At 39.0% G+C, this 19,408-nt stretch overlaps 1 protein-coding gene across 8 annotated transcripts in view; it reads left to right on the top strand.

Annotated features, from left to right (window-relative positions):
* Nucleotides 1-254: 254 nt before the first annotated feature.
* The window catches only part of SLC38A9 (solute carrier family 38 member 9), a 46,739-nt gene continuing 27,585 nt past the window's right edge, over nucleotides 255-19,408 (top strand). For 2 of the 8 annotated variants that reach the window (XM_030257654.4, XM_002186937.7), the window contains exons 1-8: nucleotides 534-672; nucleotides 5,967-6,115; nucleotides 14,025-14,157; nucleotides 14,792-14,913; nucleotides 15,058-15,121; nucleotides 15,234-15,327; nucleotides 16,304-16,474; nucleotides 19,011-19,070. In XM_030257654.4, the coding sequence (XP_030113514.3) occupies nucleotides 6,012-6,115; nucleotides 14,025-14,157; nucleotides 14,792-14,913; nucleotides 15,058-15,121; nucleotides 15,234-15,327; nucleotides 16,304-16,474; nucleotides 19,011-19,070 (748 nt within the window). In that variant the 5' untranslated portion in view covers nucleotides 534-672; nucleotides 5,967-6,011. Of the gene's footprint in view, nucleotides 704-5,966; nucleotides 6,116-14,024; nucleotides 14,158-14,791; nucleotides 14,914-15,057; nucleotides 15,122-15,233; nucleotides 15,328-16,303; nucleotides 16,475-19,010; nucleotides 19,071-19,408 lie in introns of those variants that run through there. The other 6 variants (XM_030257653.4, XM_072922021.1, XM_072922020.1 and 3 more) reach the window with 6 other exon arrangements.

Raw genomic sequence — 19,408 nt, 5'->3', positions numbered from 1 at the left:
TTTTTTTAGTTGGTTTGGTTTGTTTTTTTTGTGGTTTGTTTGTTTGTTTTGTTTTGTTGGGTTTTAAAATTATTATTATTAGCGGCATCTCATCAGCCAACACCAGCAAGTGCAAATCCTCCCGGCACTTGGCTCACGCTTGTCCGCATGTAAGACCCCCGCCTGGGCAGCCTAATACACCGCCCCGCCGCTTCCTGGGAATCGTAGTCCTGCGCTCCGCAGCGCCTGGGCGGCTTCCTCGGCGCAGCCGCTCCAGGAACTACGCGGCCCGGCACGCCCGGAGCTCCTGGCACGCCCGGAGCCTCCGCCGCGCTTCCTGTGGCCGCGGCGGGAGCGCCGCGCCGCCGGGGCCGAGCCGCGGGTACCGGAGCCGCGTCAGGCAGGTCGGCGGCGGCGGTGCCCGGGCGGGGCAGCTCGGCGGGAGCGGCCGCTGGGGGTCTCGGGGTGGCTCCGGAGCGCGGGAAGGCGGCGCCGCCGTGTCCTCCTCCGCGTCCCCCTTCGCGCCCGCCGCCTCCCGCCCGGCTCGGGGGCGCGACCTGCGGGGTGGGGGGGCCGGGCAGGAGCCGCGCCGGCCGCGGGCACTGCCAGCCGCAGGCACTGACCGGCCGCGGGCACTGACCGGCCACGCCGTGTTCCTGGGAGGACGGGCAGATCGTCACAGCGGGGGCGGAGGTACAGGAACGGCATGGAAGCTTTTCGGGCGGTTCGTGAAGCAGGGGAATGTTTACATCGGTTTTCTCGGGCCTGAGGGAGAACCCGTTAAGTTAAAAACAAAAATCGTGCTTGAAATGTAACTTAGCCTAAGGTGGTACTGTTTCGTTTCTGTAAGTATTTATCTGCAGTGCCCACAAATATGTAAATTAACAAGCTTTATCCGTCCAAGACAAATCTAGGTGAACATGCTATTTTTTTTTCATTTTACTTAGATTTATCATTTGGCATTGACCATCTACCTGTTCGTTCAGTCAGAGCTACACGAAAGCTCGGCAGAGGTTCAGCTTATGTATTCAAAAGGGGTTTTTTTCCTCAAAAAGTTGTAGAAGAGTATGGACAAGCTGAGGTGTCTATAAGGTGCCGCAAGAGGCGGCATGCTATCCCCATTTTAAGGAGCTCTTAGTGTATGCTGCTACTTTCATGACCAGTATAGCGTTCTTCAGTCCCTTCTGACTGAGGATTCACTCCAGGAACTGAGGAACTCTGCTGTCCTGTGTTGAAATTCCTCATCTTTCAGTGTAGATGGTGCTTATTTCTCATACGTGCTCAGCCTGCAGCTTACTTGAGTATTATGCCTTGAACTGTATTCATCCTGCTCAGAATTTAAGAGAAGACTGGATTACTCCAAGTGGTTAAAAAATAATTTCCTTGTTTGATCTGAATACTTCGATTAGCAGATTCTGATATTAAAACCGTGAGTGTGAGGTGCTTTTTAGAAAGAGTGACTTTTAATAAGAAATGAAGTATGAAGAGCTCTCAGTGCTCCAGCTGCTGTTTGTACAGCACCATGATGGCACGGTGGAGGCTGTGGGAGTAGTGATCCTTTCAGCGTTTCTCCTCCTGCCCACTGTGGGAAGTTCTCTGATAAGTACCAGCTAAGCACAGTCCATGCTTGGGGGATGGTTGGGATGATTGACTAACTGAACACAGTTTTGTTCCTGCCGGGGTAAACCTGTGTGCTATCTCTCTTGCATGGCCTGGGCTGTAACTCTGAATGATCTGTCTCATCTTAAAGCTTCAATCACACACATGTATAACTGAGCCATAAACTGCTGTTGTTAAATTCACTGTGGAAGTCAACTTATACGGTGTTGCTATCCAGTGCTAACATTATTAGATCACAGGCTACAGTGAAGTTTCTAAATTTACCATATCCTTGTCTTCACTCCTTCATGCGTTTTAGACTTTGAAAGTGAAGCAATACGCAGAATAAATAAATAGACCTCACTACTTGGGGTAGTTATGAAGTGGGTATGTATTGCCAGCGCCCAGCACAAGTGAGATAGCTCTCCAAAAACGTGCCCCGATCTTTAGTCTGACCCACACTTTTATTCCCAAAGGTGTTCCATATGCAACACATTACACAACTTTTCCATGCATATTCAACCCCTGGCCCCCCTGTCCTCGCCTCTCATGCTGAATAGGTCCACGCCCTTCTGGGCACTCCTGGTGTGCTGTGGTGGTCCTGCGGGGGTCTCTGGTGGTCTCTTGGGGCTGAAGATCGTGGTCTGGCGCTTTTGGTCCTTTGGTGCTTATCTGAGTCCCATCTGTCAGTAGGCTTAGAGACAGAGGAGCCTCTTTATCTGGGTTCTTTGCATCTTCAGTCCTTTCTGGTATTGTTCTTTATGCAAGAAGCTTCAGAAATTTGCATTTTCTTATGCCCTTTTGTACCATGGCAGAGGTTTCTTAAGTAAAAGGTTAAAATTCAACACATAACGCTACAAGCTAGAATATAAATGCTTCATTCATTTTGTTAACTTAAGTGGACTCCAAAAATATCTGTTTCAAAACCACATTGAGAGAATCTGAAGACAGTGAAAGCAGGAGCTCATAGGGCTGAGCCAGTGAGGATTAATGAAGGTCCAGTCGCTTTAAGATTACCATCTAAAAGTCATGTGGAGTGCACCCTAGAATGAGACTGGGGAAAAATAACTTATATAGACTTAGGTGTTGCTTCACAGTTCATGACTGCAACAGGAAACCTGTATTATTAAATTCTGACCCACTTGTTTCCTTTTGCTGCCCTTCTGATGTAGTGCTTCAGCTTGCAGAATAGAGTGTTTTACAGGCATTTATAGGCATTATCCAACAGTGAAAATGCCGTAGTACGATGCAGTGAGTTTTTGCTGTCTTTTATAGGCATAGATAAAAGAGAAATTTACCTGGTTATTTCTTCTTCATTTTGCTTTTGTGCTTACAGTTGTCCTTTAAACTGTATTGGCTCCAGCTCCAGCCTTTACATGTGTCATAGCTGCATCTATTTGTAGAGTAGCCAGTTTGCTGGTCATAAGCTTGCTGGTCATTAACTCAATTGTTATTAACAATAGGTACTTAAAAAATAAGCTGTCTTTGCAGGCCCGGCTTCTAATTGACCCTAATGAGTCAGGGGAGCGCCAGCTCCACAAGACTCAAATCATGCTGTCAAGCCAAACTTAATGTGTGATATATTTTGGAATGATTCTTTTTCTTCATGGAATACTGTAAAACCTGGGTTCTTTCTTTACAATAGTGGTGCAGAAAAAATCAAACTGGTGATCCCTGTTGTCAGCACTTACCTGGCTGACTTGTAAAGCACAAGTTTTAACAGGTTTTAAGGAAGGGATGTGCATTTGATGTCTGCTTAATCTGTCTCACAAACCATGGCCTGTGGAAAGAAGGGATGTCTATACTGTGTTCTTACGGAAGATTCTGGCTAAAACCACTGACTATATGGAATTTCAATTTATTTCAATTTTCAATTCAGGCATTAGGAACTAAAATTTTTATCTGCATTTTTATGGCTAGATCTGAAGTCTGATTTAAGAGAGATGCAAAATGCAGAGCAAGTGAGGGGGATCATGTTAGACACCTAGGTTTGTCTGTTCATAAAATGAACACAGGAGGTTCAGTTGAGAAAGACTAGAATAGACTAAAAATAAGGTAATTGCATATTTTAATTGGAGTGGCAGACGACTTGGTGGATGTCTGTAGCAGTGTGTGGAAACTCCAGGGCCTGTGTTTTGTTGTAGGAAGTTGATGTGCGACAGGATAAATTTTAACTGGAAGGGCATCAATAGGGAGAAAGCAGAAAGCCTAGTGCTGTAGAAAAATAAGAGGAGGCAGTAGAAAAGAAGTGTGTAAAAGGGTATCTGTAACCAGAGTTTGGAGAGGAACAGCATGTCACCTGAAAAGAAGTAAAAATATTGTTGTGAACTGTTTGTAAGTAATGCTTAGTAAAAGTGGGTTGGGAAAACAGTTTTGACAGTGTATAGGAGACTATAGAAAGAACATGAGGAGCAGAAGTCCATTTGCTAAGCATCACCAGAGGAGCTGAGAAGGATGAGAGCATGTTTAGCTGGGGCCAAAGAACCAGATGGGGTATTGTGGATAAGAAGGACTTCAGGGTAAAGAATCAAAACTGATGTTTTTTAGAAGGCTGGAGTAGCAAAAGAGAGAAAGCAGTAAGTTTATGGTGGTAAGAGGGGTCCTTGGAAAGGATCTGAAAAAGGTGAAGGAATACTCCCTTTTAGGGAGTGTAACAGCAAACATTAAGTGTAGGAGTAAGAATGCTGTCAGGGAGTGCAGAAAAGTCTCTTAGATTGCCTTGATTATTACCACTTGCATATTGTGTCCTCTCAAAGAGCTAAAGTGACCAAGATATAATCATTCCTTTAAACTCGAAATCATGCCTTTAAACTTAGTAACGGTTCAAATCTCTTGTAATGGATGTTGAAACTAGGAGGAATCTGTCAGCGCCACAAAATGAATTTACTTCTATGGCACCATCCCCTCCCTCACACAGGCATGCAAGCATATGGATAACAAGCCCCAAATTCAACACTGATCTGGGTTTAAAGGAAAATAAAGAATAGCTTATTTTCATCTGTGTCAGTCCTCCTTGTCCAGTTCTGTATGGGATCACATAAATGCCAGTGAACTTTGAGTACAATTTTCATTAACTGAGTCCTTTACTGATCCCCTCCCCTTGAGAGCAGAGAGCTATTACCTGTGTCTGTCTTCTAAAAAGCACTTCCTTGGCAGGTTGAGCCAGTCTTAATGCTTCTGCATTTCCTGACACATTGTCCATCAGTGTTTTCCCATGCATCCTTCAGCAGTTTTTTCTACCCAGGAGAGTAGATATGGTTGAAAACCAATAACTTTCATTTTTCATCCTCTTCTTCAGATTCTTTGTTTTGATTTGATTTAATTTGATTTAATTTGATTTGATTTGATTTTTTGCCAGAGGTATGAGCAGGATAAGGTAATGGAAGAGGATTGACAATATGCGTCTAGGAAGAGATAGAACTGTGTCTGCTTAACTTGGGTTGGTGTGATTTCTGAGATTGGGCCTTTATGATGTATTTCCGTGAGTGTGCAGAAGGATGATGCACACCTTATTCTTCCTGCCTCCTTCCATTGCCATTCTAGGTTTCAAACAGCCAGCACTACCCTTCCTTGTCTTGTGGCAGCGCTGGATGTCATCTGTCTTTCCATCAGCCTAACATTTAAAAGCATTCTGAAATGATGGAAGAACTGTTACTTCTATCGTTGTTTGAAAGTGCCCTGGCTTCTGACATTTTTGTTTGAAGGAGTCCTGCCTGAGGAATTCTTCAGGAGATAGCAGAATTGAGTGCCACTAAGCAATTATGTTTGTTCAGCTGCACACAAGACCACAGAAAGTTCCATGGAAGGCCTGTAATTCAATCTGAGTAGAAATATATTCATTTAAAAGTGATCTTCTCCCCACTCTTTGGTCAGGAGTGGTCTAAATGCATATAATAGTTATTAATGCATTATTAAACCATTTATTACCTTTTACTCAAAAGACCTGGACACAGTAGGCTGCAATAATCTGATCGTTATTATGGGAAATATACTGGAACTGGAATAAACTGCATATGTGTCTGCTGCAAAGTTTGAAGTAATTTCCTGAAACAGTAGGCTCTTATAACTGATAGATTGTTCTCAGCAGTATCATTACACATTAGAAATACATCTCCTTTAGGAATTTATATTTAATTTATATTGCCTTGTTGTGGTGCTGAAAGAGATTAAGGGTTGGATAGAGTGTTTTAAAAAAATACTCTCCCCACCATACATGCTTCATGATGTTTGCATTATGGAATGAGAATTCTCAAGTGGCATGTTGAAGTTTTTTGCTGGTGCTTTTCAGTCCAGGAACTTGCAAAACTGCAGGATTAAAGTTAAATTCATAGCAGGAACATAGTTTTGCTTAACTCAGTGAGCTAATTTATTTTTTTCCTTTTTTTCAGGCTAAAGTAACTGACAGAATCTAAAAGGAGACATATTCACCAAATATGGAAGAGGATACCAAACCTATCTTGGTTCCTGTGGGAGGTGATGAAAGCAATTATGGTATCATGAATATACAGTTTAATCCAGAAGACTATAAGTGCAAAAGGTATGAGGAAAGATGAACCTACAGAATTACTGTAAGGGAAAGAGCTGTTTAATCTTTGCTTTTGACAGCAGAATCCTACAAAGACAGAAGATTAAAATTTGGAAGCCAGGCTATCTGTACAGACAATTGTCACTATATGATAGTATTTTATTTCCAAGCACTGGGTGAACAGATGTTCTTATTATGTTTTGTTTATAAGGATAAGGTTTTTCTATTGTCATCATTTCAGAGAAGTTCTCCATTAAGAACTCATCATGAGGCTTTTAAAGTGCTCTTCACACATGGAACAGCATGTGTCTGTATAGTGGAGCATGATTTTTTTTTAATTTAGAACAACTAATTGAAATGTTGAGACTATGCAAGCAAGTTTGCCCAATGTTGCTATCTATCAATATGTGTAGATGGGTAGATGGTGCTGTAGTGCTGTATGCATTCTGCAGGTGATGCTGAAAAAATACATTATGCTGAGTGGCATTTACTGCCTTTTAAGAAAAACAGTGTAGTGCTTTCTAAGAGTGACCGAATGTGAAAAATTCATCAGTCCAGCCTTATTACTGCGCCTTCAAAAATAATACCTCTAGCTAAGTAATTATTTTACATGTTTTCTTTTAACGTGTTAGAGTTTAACATCTCTACAAAGACGTTTGGAATGAGAGACTTCCTCTGCAGCAGTTAAGATTTTTGTGGGCTGGTTGTGGAATCAAAACTGAGATCAGAGTGGGACCTGCCCTTCTCATACTAGCTGAAGGCATCAGCTTTCCATTTCTAGATGAAGGAATAGCACCGTAGCACTTCTTGTACCAGTTTAGGATTCATTTTTTCCTGTTTACATCTATCATGTTTCAGTAAAGCAGTTTTCTTGAAGGAACTGGAGATGGCACTGTTGCGTACAAAATCCTGTTGTCAGAAGCCGCTTCACCAGAAAAAAGGAGTTCTTGAGCATAGTGCTTTGGTGCTATCCGACTCCAGCTTTGGAAAGCTTCGAGCCTGTATACATCCTCTTCTATGCAAGTAAAGGAGGGAGGATAAGGGTCTGAGTGAATTCAGGGGAGCAAAGGGAGTGCAGGTCTAGAAGCATACAGAATTGTGTTTATAAAGGCTAGGAAACGGTAGAGTACTTGCGGGTAGCAAAGGCAACTGTGAATGAATGTAAATTAAATCTTTCTCTTTTTGTGGAGTCTCTGATCCCTTCCTGTCATAAGACTGCTAATTTATATGTATGGTTTTCGGGAGTGACTTGTTTTGGAGGAAGTATGTGTTTTGTTTGAGGAGCAGTGGGTTTCAGGTGTTGTGGTGATGCAGTAGCAATAAGAGAGGTTTTTTTGAAACAACTAAATGCTAAGACTCACTTTTCTAAGTGAAGTTAGGTATTGTTTCCATATTGTGTGATTAGGTTTGTTTCCTGTGATTTCTGGAGACTCAACTTCATAAAAGGTCATAGCCTGTAGCATCTGGTTCCCCTCCTAAAAACAAAGGTGTGTACTTGGATTGTGTGCCCACATTCACCGCCTCTAGTTCTGCTGATCTGCCTAAATGTCCTTTCAGCTCCTCTCTTGAGTTCTTTCTCCCATTTTCCATGACCTAGCCTTTTTGCCTTCCAGGTATGCAGAGGCACCAGGATGAAGGGTATGAGGCCTGGGATATGAGAAAGGCCTGGAAATAATAGAGAGGTCAAACAAGTTTGAACTACACTTCCTTCGGTACTAGAACAGGCAGCCCCCACACTTTCAAAGAAGAAATAAGGAAGAAAAGGCCGTTGGAGTCTGTGTCAGTCGTGGTCAGAGCAAGTGGACAGTTTGAAGAGCTTCTTCATTAAACCTTCAGAGAATAGTGGCTCCTGGGAAGGAGAACTGTTAGGCATTAAAGTATCCAACAGTGAAAATGCCATAGTACAATGCAGTGTGATTTTGCTCTTGCTTTGTTCCTGTTTTTTATCTTGGTATTCAGAAATTGGATCCCAATGCTTGGTAACTTTGCTTTGACTGTGATTTGTAGTAATTACTCTTTGTCTGTCTTAGTCTTGTTCTATACTTTTGTTTGGGTTGTTTGAGATTTGAGTAGTTTGCATAGTTATTTGGTTTTCTTAACAGCTTGGAGGATTTGGGATTTTTGAAAGGAATGCTTTTCAGTGTTTACATAAGAACAATAAGCTAAATGTTTTTTAGAGTTGTAAATTACTTTGTGTAGTATTGTTTTGCTAATTTCAGGGAAATATAAAGCCACTTTTAATCCTTTTAAAGAGGATGATATTGCTCCTCTCCACAGTATTCAGCGTGTTTTTTCCATTTTGTAGCTCCTTTTAAAAACTAGAATATCATTGCAGCAGTGGCTTACTGGTGATTATTGTATGGAAAAGAGGGAGTTTCTTGTTCCTTCAAACTGCTTTTTAAATCTGTTCATTGTCAACAGATACTGCAGTTGTCAGTCAAGATGAACCTTCAAATAAGCAATTGATGTTTTGTGCTGGTTCTTTTGCATATGAAAAAACTTGATAATGCCTCCCCCTAAAGAGGGATCAAGTCTTCTGCCTTTTTTCCCTATTCTTTTTGAAGTCTCAGAGGTTCCCAGAATGTAGGAGACATCAGTAAGTGAAATTAAACAGCTATAAATTAAACACTGTCTGTAGGCGGCAGTCAGAGAAGCCTTTTTAATGCAAAAGTGGTTGATTCCCTTTATTTTCAGAGTTCTTTTAACTTAGGAGAAGATCGACAACCTATGCAGATCTATGCTTTCTGCATTCATTGTGCTTTTACCACTCCACATCAGCGTGATTATTTGACACCATTGCTTGCTTTCCCTGTTTTTTTATTTTGCCAACATTTCTGTGAATTCCTAGTATTGCTACTTACTAATTGGAAAGAATTGTGACCTTAATTAAGAACCTTTATGTTTCCTGGTAAGTGACAAGTAAAATAGCTTTTGTCTTTGATGGGGAAGAGGAATAGTGATTGAAGTGTGGTGTGATAAAGCTTATGATTCCTAATTTGTTAAAATGTGCGAGCAGTGACCCTATACTTTAAAAAGTTCTGCATCCAAATTTAAGAAACTTGTGTGATCGTGCTGTAATTACTATAATGGTGATATAAATGCAGAAAAATTTAGGTAAAGTGTATTGCGAAGATGATGAAGATTACAAAATATCTGTAAGCACACCGTTTAATGCTTCAGTAAATTCAGACAGCTTAGAAAGTACAAACCAAGTCACTTGTGGAATTCTTCGATACAGATTTCCTTAAGAGAAATCTGATATCTGTAATCATAGATGATCCTGAGTTGTAACAGACCCACAAGGATACTCATGTCCAACTCCTGGCCTTCCACAGGGCAGCCCCGAGAACCAGATCATGTACCTGATACTGTTGTCCAAATGCTTCTTGAGCTCTGACAGGCTCGGTACCATGGCCAGTTCCCTGGAGAGCCTGTTCCAGTGCCTGGTGTTCCTATCCAGATAGGTAGTTGCCAATTATGAAATAGTTACCTATTCTTATTACTTCTTCTTGCCTTAATTTCCAATACAGTGAATCAGTTTTACACCTTAGTTTGTCTTGTGCAATTTGCAGCATTCCTATAATAATTTGGTAACTCAGTAAGACAACAAAGCAGTAGGAATTTCCTAGCTTTATTTCTCTTTAATTATCCTATTGCATCCCTAAAAAGTAAATGATTGATGTGGGGTGTCAAAGAAATCTCTCCATTAAGCTGAAGTGGCTTCTTGTGGTTTCTTTGGAGGAAAGAAATTGTAAAGCATCCTGTAAAGAAGGATTTTTCATATTTGTTTAAAAATGAAAAGCTTGTCTAAAGTCATTAATATTACCATGTAGAGCTAAAAGACATAATGGTACCAAAAATCTCTGTTATACTGTAATAGCTCAATACTTAACCATGTTTTTGATCAGATCTCTAGAACCAGTTGTTTGATGTTTAAAAATACTTCAGCAAAGGTACTTGAAAAGCAGTATTGTTTAATCTGAAAGTTCTTGAGGTATGTATTATTAGTCTTAGTCCTTCATTGCCCTACAAGATGTGGTACATTGCTGATAATTACATAAGATGAATGTAGCACCCTTATGCAAAATTTTACATAGTTAACTAGTGTTCTTGTTACAAGTTCCCTCTAGCCCTCCAAATCCAACACTTGAACTTTGCTTATCACAAGGGGACAATGTTAATCATGAGCATCTCTTTTCATTTTTCTTGCTTGCTAAATTGCTACTGTAGTTAAAAATGTTAGGAAGTTTTGACAGAAGCACTCTTCTTTCTTTTCCTGGACCAGCTCTAGAGAATTATCATTAACTCTCCCTTTGTGTGAGCAAGAAAACATGAGTGTAGCCACAGGTTTTCTGAAATACACCTGCCGGGTGTAATGTATGGAAGATATGGACCTCCTGCATGACACTCTGCAAGTTGTCCATTTTCATGGTCCTGTGGAAAACAGCTCTGTTTTACTGTTGCCCTGTGAAATAACACTGCTTTTCAGGCTAGCTGCTGAAACAGTAATTGTGTATTTCAGTGTGTATGAAATTCAAGGGCTGTTATAGTTTATCTCAGTGCATGGGAATTGTCTGCATTGTTTCACATCATAATCACAGTCATGTAATCTCTCCCCTTTCCCAGATCACATTGTCCAACATTCTTTTCATAAGTGTTTTGCCTTGTGAGAGATAGGATATAATTGCCTGTATAAATCAGATTTTTTAATAGGAATGTAGCTGTAGTTGTAGCTGCTAATACTTGCATGTGCTTGCTAATACTTGCTAGTGCTTGCTTGCTAGATATAAAGTCCCTAAATTGTGTTTTTCAAAATATATCCCAAATTATACGCTACCTGCTTTGGGCTTTGAAAATCTCAGCCTTTGAGAACTTCTTTGGATCCCTGAGAGAGCTTCTCAGACCCCCGTTTGAGGTTTGAGTATGGCCTACAACCAGTCTTTGGTATGGATATTGCTGGGAGCAATACCTTAACCTTGGTCCTAAACAGGATGCTATCTTCTCCTAGTGGAGATCAGGGTAAGTAAGTAGCAGGCCTCCCAGCCTGCTCACGCAGCTTCTAAGTCAGATTGATGTTTCCAAAGAGATCTACAAATAGCATAAAATTGATTGCTGGTCAGTATGTTTCAGGAGTCACTTGCTCAGCAGGGCTAGTGGTGCAGTGGTACCCTAGAAGAAATCAAATTAACTGCTGCTTTACCAGATGTACAGTAGCAGGGATCAAGAGGGGAAGTAGCCCAAGTACTGGCAACAATAAAAATACACACTCCTCTAGTCAGAAGGCAGAAGCAATAGGTATATACAATTTCTTAGGGATTGCTTAATTTTATTTTCTTTTCCTCAGCCATAGATTAGATTCTGGATCCTGCCCTTTTGTTTTCTGCTAGACCATAAGTTGCTTGTTTAATCCATATTCTGCTCATAATACTGAAGAAGATGAAATGTCTTTCTTTAAACAATTTCTTACCTACAGATAGGTTTTTACTATGCATAATTTTTTTTCTTTATATCTATCTGGTCATTGACAACACTGCTTTTCCCACAAAATAGGATGTTGTATGCATGTTTTCTGTTACTTTAATTTTAAAATCATCCTTGGCTTTCACCTTCATTGCTTTAAAAAATAATCTCTGACTGTCTGACACTCTGGGAGAATTTTCTTTGACATCCGTGCTAGCAATTGTTGGACACCATTTTGAAAGAAATCTTTGTCACAGATCTATTCACTTTGAATCAAAATGTGGACTTTGTCTCCCTGTAACCTTTCCACAGTTGCAGTGGAAGTTTATGGGGATGTACTAATAATATTAAGAGGAGATGAGGAAAGAGAGGAGGGTCTTCACACTATGCAGTGGCTGTATAATTAGCAAAACACATACTTAAAAGTGTTCTAAATATAGTTCATGTCAGAAGTCCAAAAAGAAAATAGCTGAGAGTTGCCTGAAGGTGGGGCAGCATTTAAACAAGTTTAAACAAGTTACTTTTCCTGTTTTCATAACTACAGTCTTTATTTTATAGGTCTTCTAATGAAATTTTTTAGCTGTGTCCAATGATTTGCTCAACCTAGTAAATTTTAAGCTGAAACAAGTAAAGTCCTTTAGAACTGACAGTATTTTTATATATTGCCTACATGTGGAGTGAGTTAGCCCCATGTGCCTGTATTTTGAGTAGTAAAGCTTTTACTTAAAATTTGTTTCTGTTAAGTTGCGATATCCTTCTAAATTGTTTATAAGAACACCACAAAAGTGCACACATACAACACGTATTTCCCCCATTATGTCATAATCATAGGAAGAAGAGTCAATTGAGACTGTTTTAAAAATTCAGAAGTATTCGTTTTCATTTCAGTAAATAGGAAACAACTTAGCAAAGCTGGGGCATTTTTTTTCCATGATGAAGGATTATGTAAGAATTAATTAAGTTTAAGATAAAAGAAAGAATGAATTTGTGGAGATGGAACTTTGTGTTCTCTATTTTCCCCTTTTGTGAGTCAGGTTTTCTTACTTTCATAGCTACTCCCACCTACTGTCTGCTCTTAAGCACACAGGAATTGGAACCTATCTTCCTCTCTTAAAAGACAGAGCAAAGAACTTCGGAACAGTATTTCTTATCTTCCTTACAGATAACATGTAGTGTCATAGTACAAAGGCGTAAATGATTTATTGGGAAAAAGAATGGGAACTTTTTTATGGATGTTATTGAGAGCTGGGGTTGGAGGAGTTGCCCAAATTCCTTTGTAGTCTGAAACATAAATGGGTATTGAAAAACAGTAAATTCAAATAGATTTTGCTCATATTACAGAATAAATGGCATGACTTTATTGCTGACCTAATTTCTGTTGTTATTAGTTGGAAGCTAATTGTGATCTCTGCTTCTGTGGGTTTGAGTGATTTAAACATCAACCTGGAAGAGGAAGATCAGAAAGCTGTTGTGGTAGTTCCAGAAATTAAAAGCACTGCTGAAAGGAAAAAAAAAAAGCTGATATATTAAGTCTTAGAGGACAGCAGTGTCCTCTGTCTCATTTGAGAAATTAGCCTCTCAGTGCTAGGAGTCAAGGTTGTTTCTAAGCAAAAGCATAATATGCCTATATGGAAGTAAATTAGACTTGAGTTAGAAAAAAAATCTCATCAATATCGTGATTCAGACACATTTGTCTGATAGTGCTCCTTGCATGAAGCTGCATTTGAATGGTGATGTAACTTCAGGAGCAGCTTTCACTGTGTTTGCTCTGTACCTCTGTGTGTGCAGAGAAAATTAAGGGCATGTGGTATTCGTATTTTCTCCTTCGGCAGCCATGACCATGCCTGCAGTCTAACTCGGGTGGAGTAGAGGAGGGGAAGACAAAGTCCATTCCCATTGCCTTGACTTAAAAGATAGTATGAGCCCATGGTCTTAGTTGGGTTTGGTTCCTTCCCCACTAAAGACAATTCCATATAGTGTTTTCAGCTAGTAGATTAGTAGTTCCTAATCTTTTCGTAGATGGTCCTCACTGCCACCACTCATTCCTCTTTCTCTGCTTTCTGCTTCTGCATTCTCATGCTTTCTGTTTCTACCTCTGTTCCTCATCACTAGTTCTGGCAACACCAGTTAAAAGCACTAATAAGCTTGCCCAAGCTCATGAACATGTATTTCTGTGTGTGATTCATTGTTGAAAACGTAACAGCTGGATATTAGCTCTGATGTTAAGTTGCTCCATAGAATCTGGCCTGGAGGCCCTTTTAGTATGGATATAAACTCATAGTTCTTTCACAGATGGCAGCTTCCCTCAATGGCATTGATGGATAGTTTTTCATTTGCGTTGTGTCAATGAATGACAAAACCGTCTGGAGTGTTGCTGAGTTGCTCTCTGAGTTGTGTATTAGATCTTGTGTTCCATGGTTTTAAGGGTTTTCCTTTCTTCCCTTTTTTCCCCCTCCTTTAGACCATTTCACGTGGAGCCCACAAACATAGTCAGTGTGAATGATGACATGCAAAGAGTCACTGATGAAGCTTCAGCAATGAATAAGCGGATTCATTACTATAGCAGGCTCACATCCCCTGCAGACAGGGCATTGGTAAGGCAAAGACAGGGCCTTATTAACTGGATGGCCTCTGGCATGTTGGGTCTTACACAGCCTGGATTTACATAAGCAGCAGAAATAAAGGTTGGGGGGAGAATTGTTCTGCAGCTTGCTTTGAATCAAGTATGTAGTAGCTGGGTGCCTTAGAAAGGTTTTGTTTTATCACAAGCTGTTATTCTGTTATTTACTTCTTGTGCAATGCTTTCACCATTGAAAGAAAATATGCAAACAGCATTCATTTTCTAACAGTGATCCAGGCTGCCCAGATTTCTCCCACCTATGAGATTAAAGCAGTGGTCAGCTGCAGTAATTGAACTGTTGAGCTACCATGATCTGTTCACAGTGTGTTTACACAAGTTTTGCAGAAGAAAAATGCATTTTTCTAGCTATCTAGCTAGAAATTCTATCAACTGTTTGTTGGGCTTCCCCCCCCCCCCCCACACCCCCCCTCCAGAAGAGAATTAGGATAGTACAACCTTCTCTCTTTTTTTGGGGGTGGTTTTGTTTTGTTTGTTTGTTTTTAAATAAATTGTAATTTCCTGTGGTTTGCAATAGTTGACTTGCTGTGTTTGGGACAATTAGTTACATTGATGTTACTAATAAGTCTTGTTTTTTATCCATTTGTTAGATCGCTCCTGATCATGTCCTCCCAGCTCCTGATGAAATCTACGTGTACAGTCCACTAGGAACTGCTTTTAAAGTCGACAGTTGCACAGATGGCTATGGTAAAAACTCCAGTCTAGTGACAATGTATGTTAAACACCTTGCCATATAATAGCCACAAAATGCATGATTATTGAATGTTCAATATTAACAACATAACTGTTGTTAACTAAGATGACAATGTGGGGTAAGAATGGTTCTTAAAATATTCACTGGATTTTTTCTTCCTAGATTTATGATATGGAATACCATGATGGGTACATCCATATTAAGTATCCCATGGGGAATAAAACAGGTAAACTATGAAAAATGTGTGCATATGAAAATGTTTTTGGCAATATGGCCTGCTTTTCTTTTTTTGTAGTATATTCATAAATAAAATGAACTGTATTTCTCCCTCTTAACAGGCAGGCTTCACTTCTGGAATTATTCTCATCTTACTGATGGGCATTTTGACTTTTTATTGCTGTTACAGAGTTGTGAAATCACGACAAATGATACGTAAGAAATCCAAAGCTTCATCATACAAATACTTTAAGTGTGAAATACCAATATGTATTAGATTCTGTTTGTATGTGTCTTTACTATATGTGAGACCTGACCTGCAAATAAAAGCTGTTCTTTGAATATCTCTATTTTTTGTAGTCTGTGTCTAAGCTTTGTGTGCTAAATGACTGTCTTCCCTTATTAGATATTCCATCATTTCTTGGGACTTATCTATTATAGCCAAACACAAACTCTTCTCAAGCAGGGTTTCAGATGTTCACTTACCAAGTTTTTGGGGACTTTGGGAATTAGAGTAATCTTTTTGCCTGAAGCACTGTCCAGTTCTCCACACTTCTGATCAACTTGCCTGGTAGAACAGCATGTGCTGTAGCTGTATCGCCTTGTGTTGTATGCCTGTACTACCCTAATACTTATGTGTATTCTGTGTTGAAAGCCCTCTATCAGCAGCTGAAGCAGTCACTGACAGCAGCTCTAATTAGAATGTACTTTTATTGTTCAAAACTCACCTTGGGGCTTTTCTTTGGTTGGTACTTTTGTGCATAAACTAGCATCTCACTTGCTCAAATAAAGGCCATTAAGACCTTTGTCAGTTTGTGACTGAACTCGTTTCAGGGCATGAGGAATAGGTTAAGGAATAGTTCATGGTCTGGCCTACTTTGCCATAACTTCTGCAGAAGGCTTTAGTTCCAAATGCATGGTGGCATTTTTGCCATGTCTTATTTCAGTGCTTCTGAAACTATTCAAAAGTAGTAGTATGGCCACAATAAAAGTGTCCACTTTAGGCTTCTTCATTCAAACATTTAATGAGTGCCATGTTTTGAAGTTACTGGCAATTTTCTTAGCCCTTGAAAGCACTGTGAATGTGTGTCAGAGTATTCTTTAAAAAACCCACATTTTGTCCTGAATAGTTCTACTGATTCTAATGTAACATTTTGTTAAGATATATTTTTGGATTTTATGTTTTTTTCAGCTTTAACAGATACTTTAAACTGGGAATTCCCAGATGTTTGCAAGTATTACTTTGGATCCTTTGGTCAATGGTCAAGCCTCTTATTTTCTATGGTATCACTTGTTGGAGCCATGATTGTTTATTGGGTACTTATGTCCAACTTTCTGTTCAACACAGGGAAATTTATATACAGTAAGTATACATTTTTGTTTAAGTTTTACAGCAATCCTTTTTAAACGTCAATACTGCCTTATACTGAAAAAGGATTGTCTATTTTGTGTATTCTTGATTTTCCTGCTACATTGCCTGAAAAGAATCAATTGAGAAGAAGTACCTATGTGTGGTGTTATGGGCAAAGTCCTGTGTGTTTTCAAAGCCACTTTTTCAATTTTTCTCTCGAAGTGTAGTTTTCTTGGTATAGTTTAAACAACCTAAATCTGGCTGCTTGCTTCCACTCTATTTTCACTCCCCCTTTGTTTGCATGGGTGTATCTATTTGAACAGCTATATAACAGGCTAGACTGTTGAAATAATTCAGGAGAATGAAAAAAAACATAGTTCCATTATAGATGTCAAGAAACATACTTAAAATATTGCCATAGCAAGCATCCATGAGGAAGCAATTAACTCTTGCAGTAAAAACGATTCTTAGTGTGCTAAGAATCTTAGTGTGCATTGCTACAAAAGAAAACACATTGGGGTTTTATACCCTGGTACATGCACAGGCACACAAGCATTTGTGTGTGTAATCAATGTAGAGTTGTGGGAATAGGTGATGAATTGAGAGCTTTGAAAATCTGATTCATAGCGTTGTGTAGGTTGACTAAGATTTAAAATACTCTGTTTGGAAGGTAATCTCAGAGGCAAATAACAGCACAGACAGCTAAGCCTGTTAAACAGTGTTTAATTAGAATTCCCACCATTCCTATAGGACATACTTTACTGTATTGGTTAATGACTAATGAATTTTATAGCTGACTTAATTTATATGCTGTTACAGTCATTTCATTTTAGACTTTGGGGTTTCTTAAACAAGTTTAACACTTTAATCTTAAATTACTCTAAATTAAATAAGTTCAGTTCTAATAAATGGCATTATTACTATAAATGGCATAAATATAATTTTAAATGGTGAAAAAAACTTATTTTCTAGTAAAAGTCCTGCTTTTCCATGGGACTGGCATCTTACTTTATCCCTTACGTATATTTGTTTGGAGTTCTTATTTAAGTTGTTTGGTCTAAGATAACAATCATTGGCTTCTTGTCCTAACTTTCATACTTAATTCCTAGGTGATAAAATGCATAATAGGATGTAGGTTTGTCACAGTGGCATCTTCCAGCCACGTGTTTCTAAGTATTCTAAGCAGGAACAGTAAGTATTCTAAGTATTCAGCAGCAGCTTATACTTTGTTTAATTCTAATACATTCAGATGACTTCTTAAAATATCTGGACATACAATTTAGGTGGGGAAAATTGATTTTCTGTGGGAAGATGGTCTAGAAATCTGTAGTACACAAAGAATGAAAGAATTGTTAGCTGAGTGCAATATCATGTCTTTAACATGGTGTTGCATGGTCTTGTTCCATTTCTGAAAAAACAAAATCCACAAATGAAATTGCTAGTCCTAAACTGCTTTTTAAATACAGAAGAAACAGAAGTTGACATCTATAACAAATTTGTAAGTGCATTAATTCTGTAAGAGCTATTAATTTTAATGGCTCCTCATTAGGTACTTGTTTTAAATTAAGAACACTAAATTGTGACTTTAGTTAAATCTTCTGATTGTTGTATACTCTGACCTAGTAGAAGTAAGTATGAGGAACTTATTTGTGATTCAGGGTGTCATAAATCAAAATAAAGAAAGAGGAAACACTTTTCTTCCCACAGGACTTTTTCCTTTCTTTATGAGAAACAAGCTGCTTTTAATTGCATTTTAAAAATCTGAAGCTAACTGCCCCAATTGATTTTCTATGCATAACATGCCCACATGCAACAGGAGCAAAATTTAACCAATGATACACTAATTCGGTTTCAAAGCTGATGAAGCATTTTTTCTGTGTATATATACACATAATACATAAATATCATGAAATGTAATCCAGTACCCTTGTAAAGGTGAGGCTGCAGAAACTTGGAAGTACCTGGTGTGGTATACTAGTAAAGTAGCACAGGAGTGTACTGAAATTAAAACAGTACTAAAGATGCCTGTATGACAATGAGGCTTTAACCTTTTTCCAGCGTTTCCCATAGAAACATGGAAAAAGCATCCCACAGAGCCTCTTCTAAAAAAATCAGGAAATTAGTATGGGAAGCTTTTTCTGTGTAATACTGTCTAGCCTAGGGGTATGTTTGCATGCCCTATTTTTCTGTCCCAAAATAGGCTGGATTTAAGATGTATCTTCTCACTGGCCTACTGTTCAACAATATCAAGTAGCTGGGAAAAGTGGAAGTGTGCTTGTGGAATAAGAATCGCAGGAGTGGGGAGTCTTTAGAAATTTATAAATGGACTGGGCTTCTGAGAAGAAAGTAATACAGTGTAGAGCTACTTTAAAACACTTTTACAGTAGTTAGTAAATTTTCACTTGGGTCTGGGGGTGAGTGAAAGCTGCTATGTTATTCCTCTGATACAATTTTCTAAAATATTTTCTTACTTAATTTCATTTAAGTCAACAGATAAAAGCCTAATAGCAGGTATGAGACGCTGATAGTGAGATTTTCTTCTTTGCAGACTTTGTTCATGACATTAATGTAACAGATATTGTTCCTGGCACCAATGGAAGTAACAAAGGTAAGAAGCACTTATAATATTGTGTTACCAGTTTTGGGTGGGGGTTTAAAGACAAATTATCATGTTTCAATGCCTAACCACGTGCCAGTTATAAAGTATATCTCATAATCTGTAACTATGTGTTTCTTTCAAAACTCATTTTCTATCTGGTATTTGTACTTCCCCAAATAACCGCACACTTAGAGGTCTGAATAACTGGGGAAGTAAAAAATAAGTTTAAAAAGTGGAGGTGAGAATAAGTATTAAAGAGCCAGTTACAAGTTTCTGTATGCCTGAATATATCCTCCTTAAAACCCTGACTGTTAACCTTTTAACAGTAGTTGCTCAATGAGGAATTG

This window comes from Taeniopygia guttata, chromosome Z, assembly GCF_048771995.1.
Source record: "Taeniopygia guttata chromosome Z, bTaeGut7.mat, whole genome shotgun sequence".
Lineage (NCBI taxonomy): Eukaryota > Metazoa > Chordata > Aves > Passeriformes > Estrildidae > Taeniopygia > Taeniopygia guttata.
Note: the sequence above shows the minus strand (reverse complement) of the source record. Positions and strands in the feature narration are given on the sequence as shown.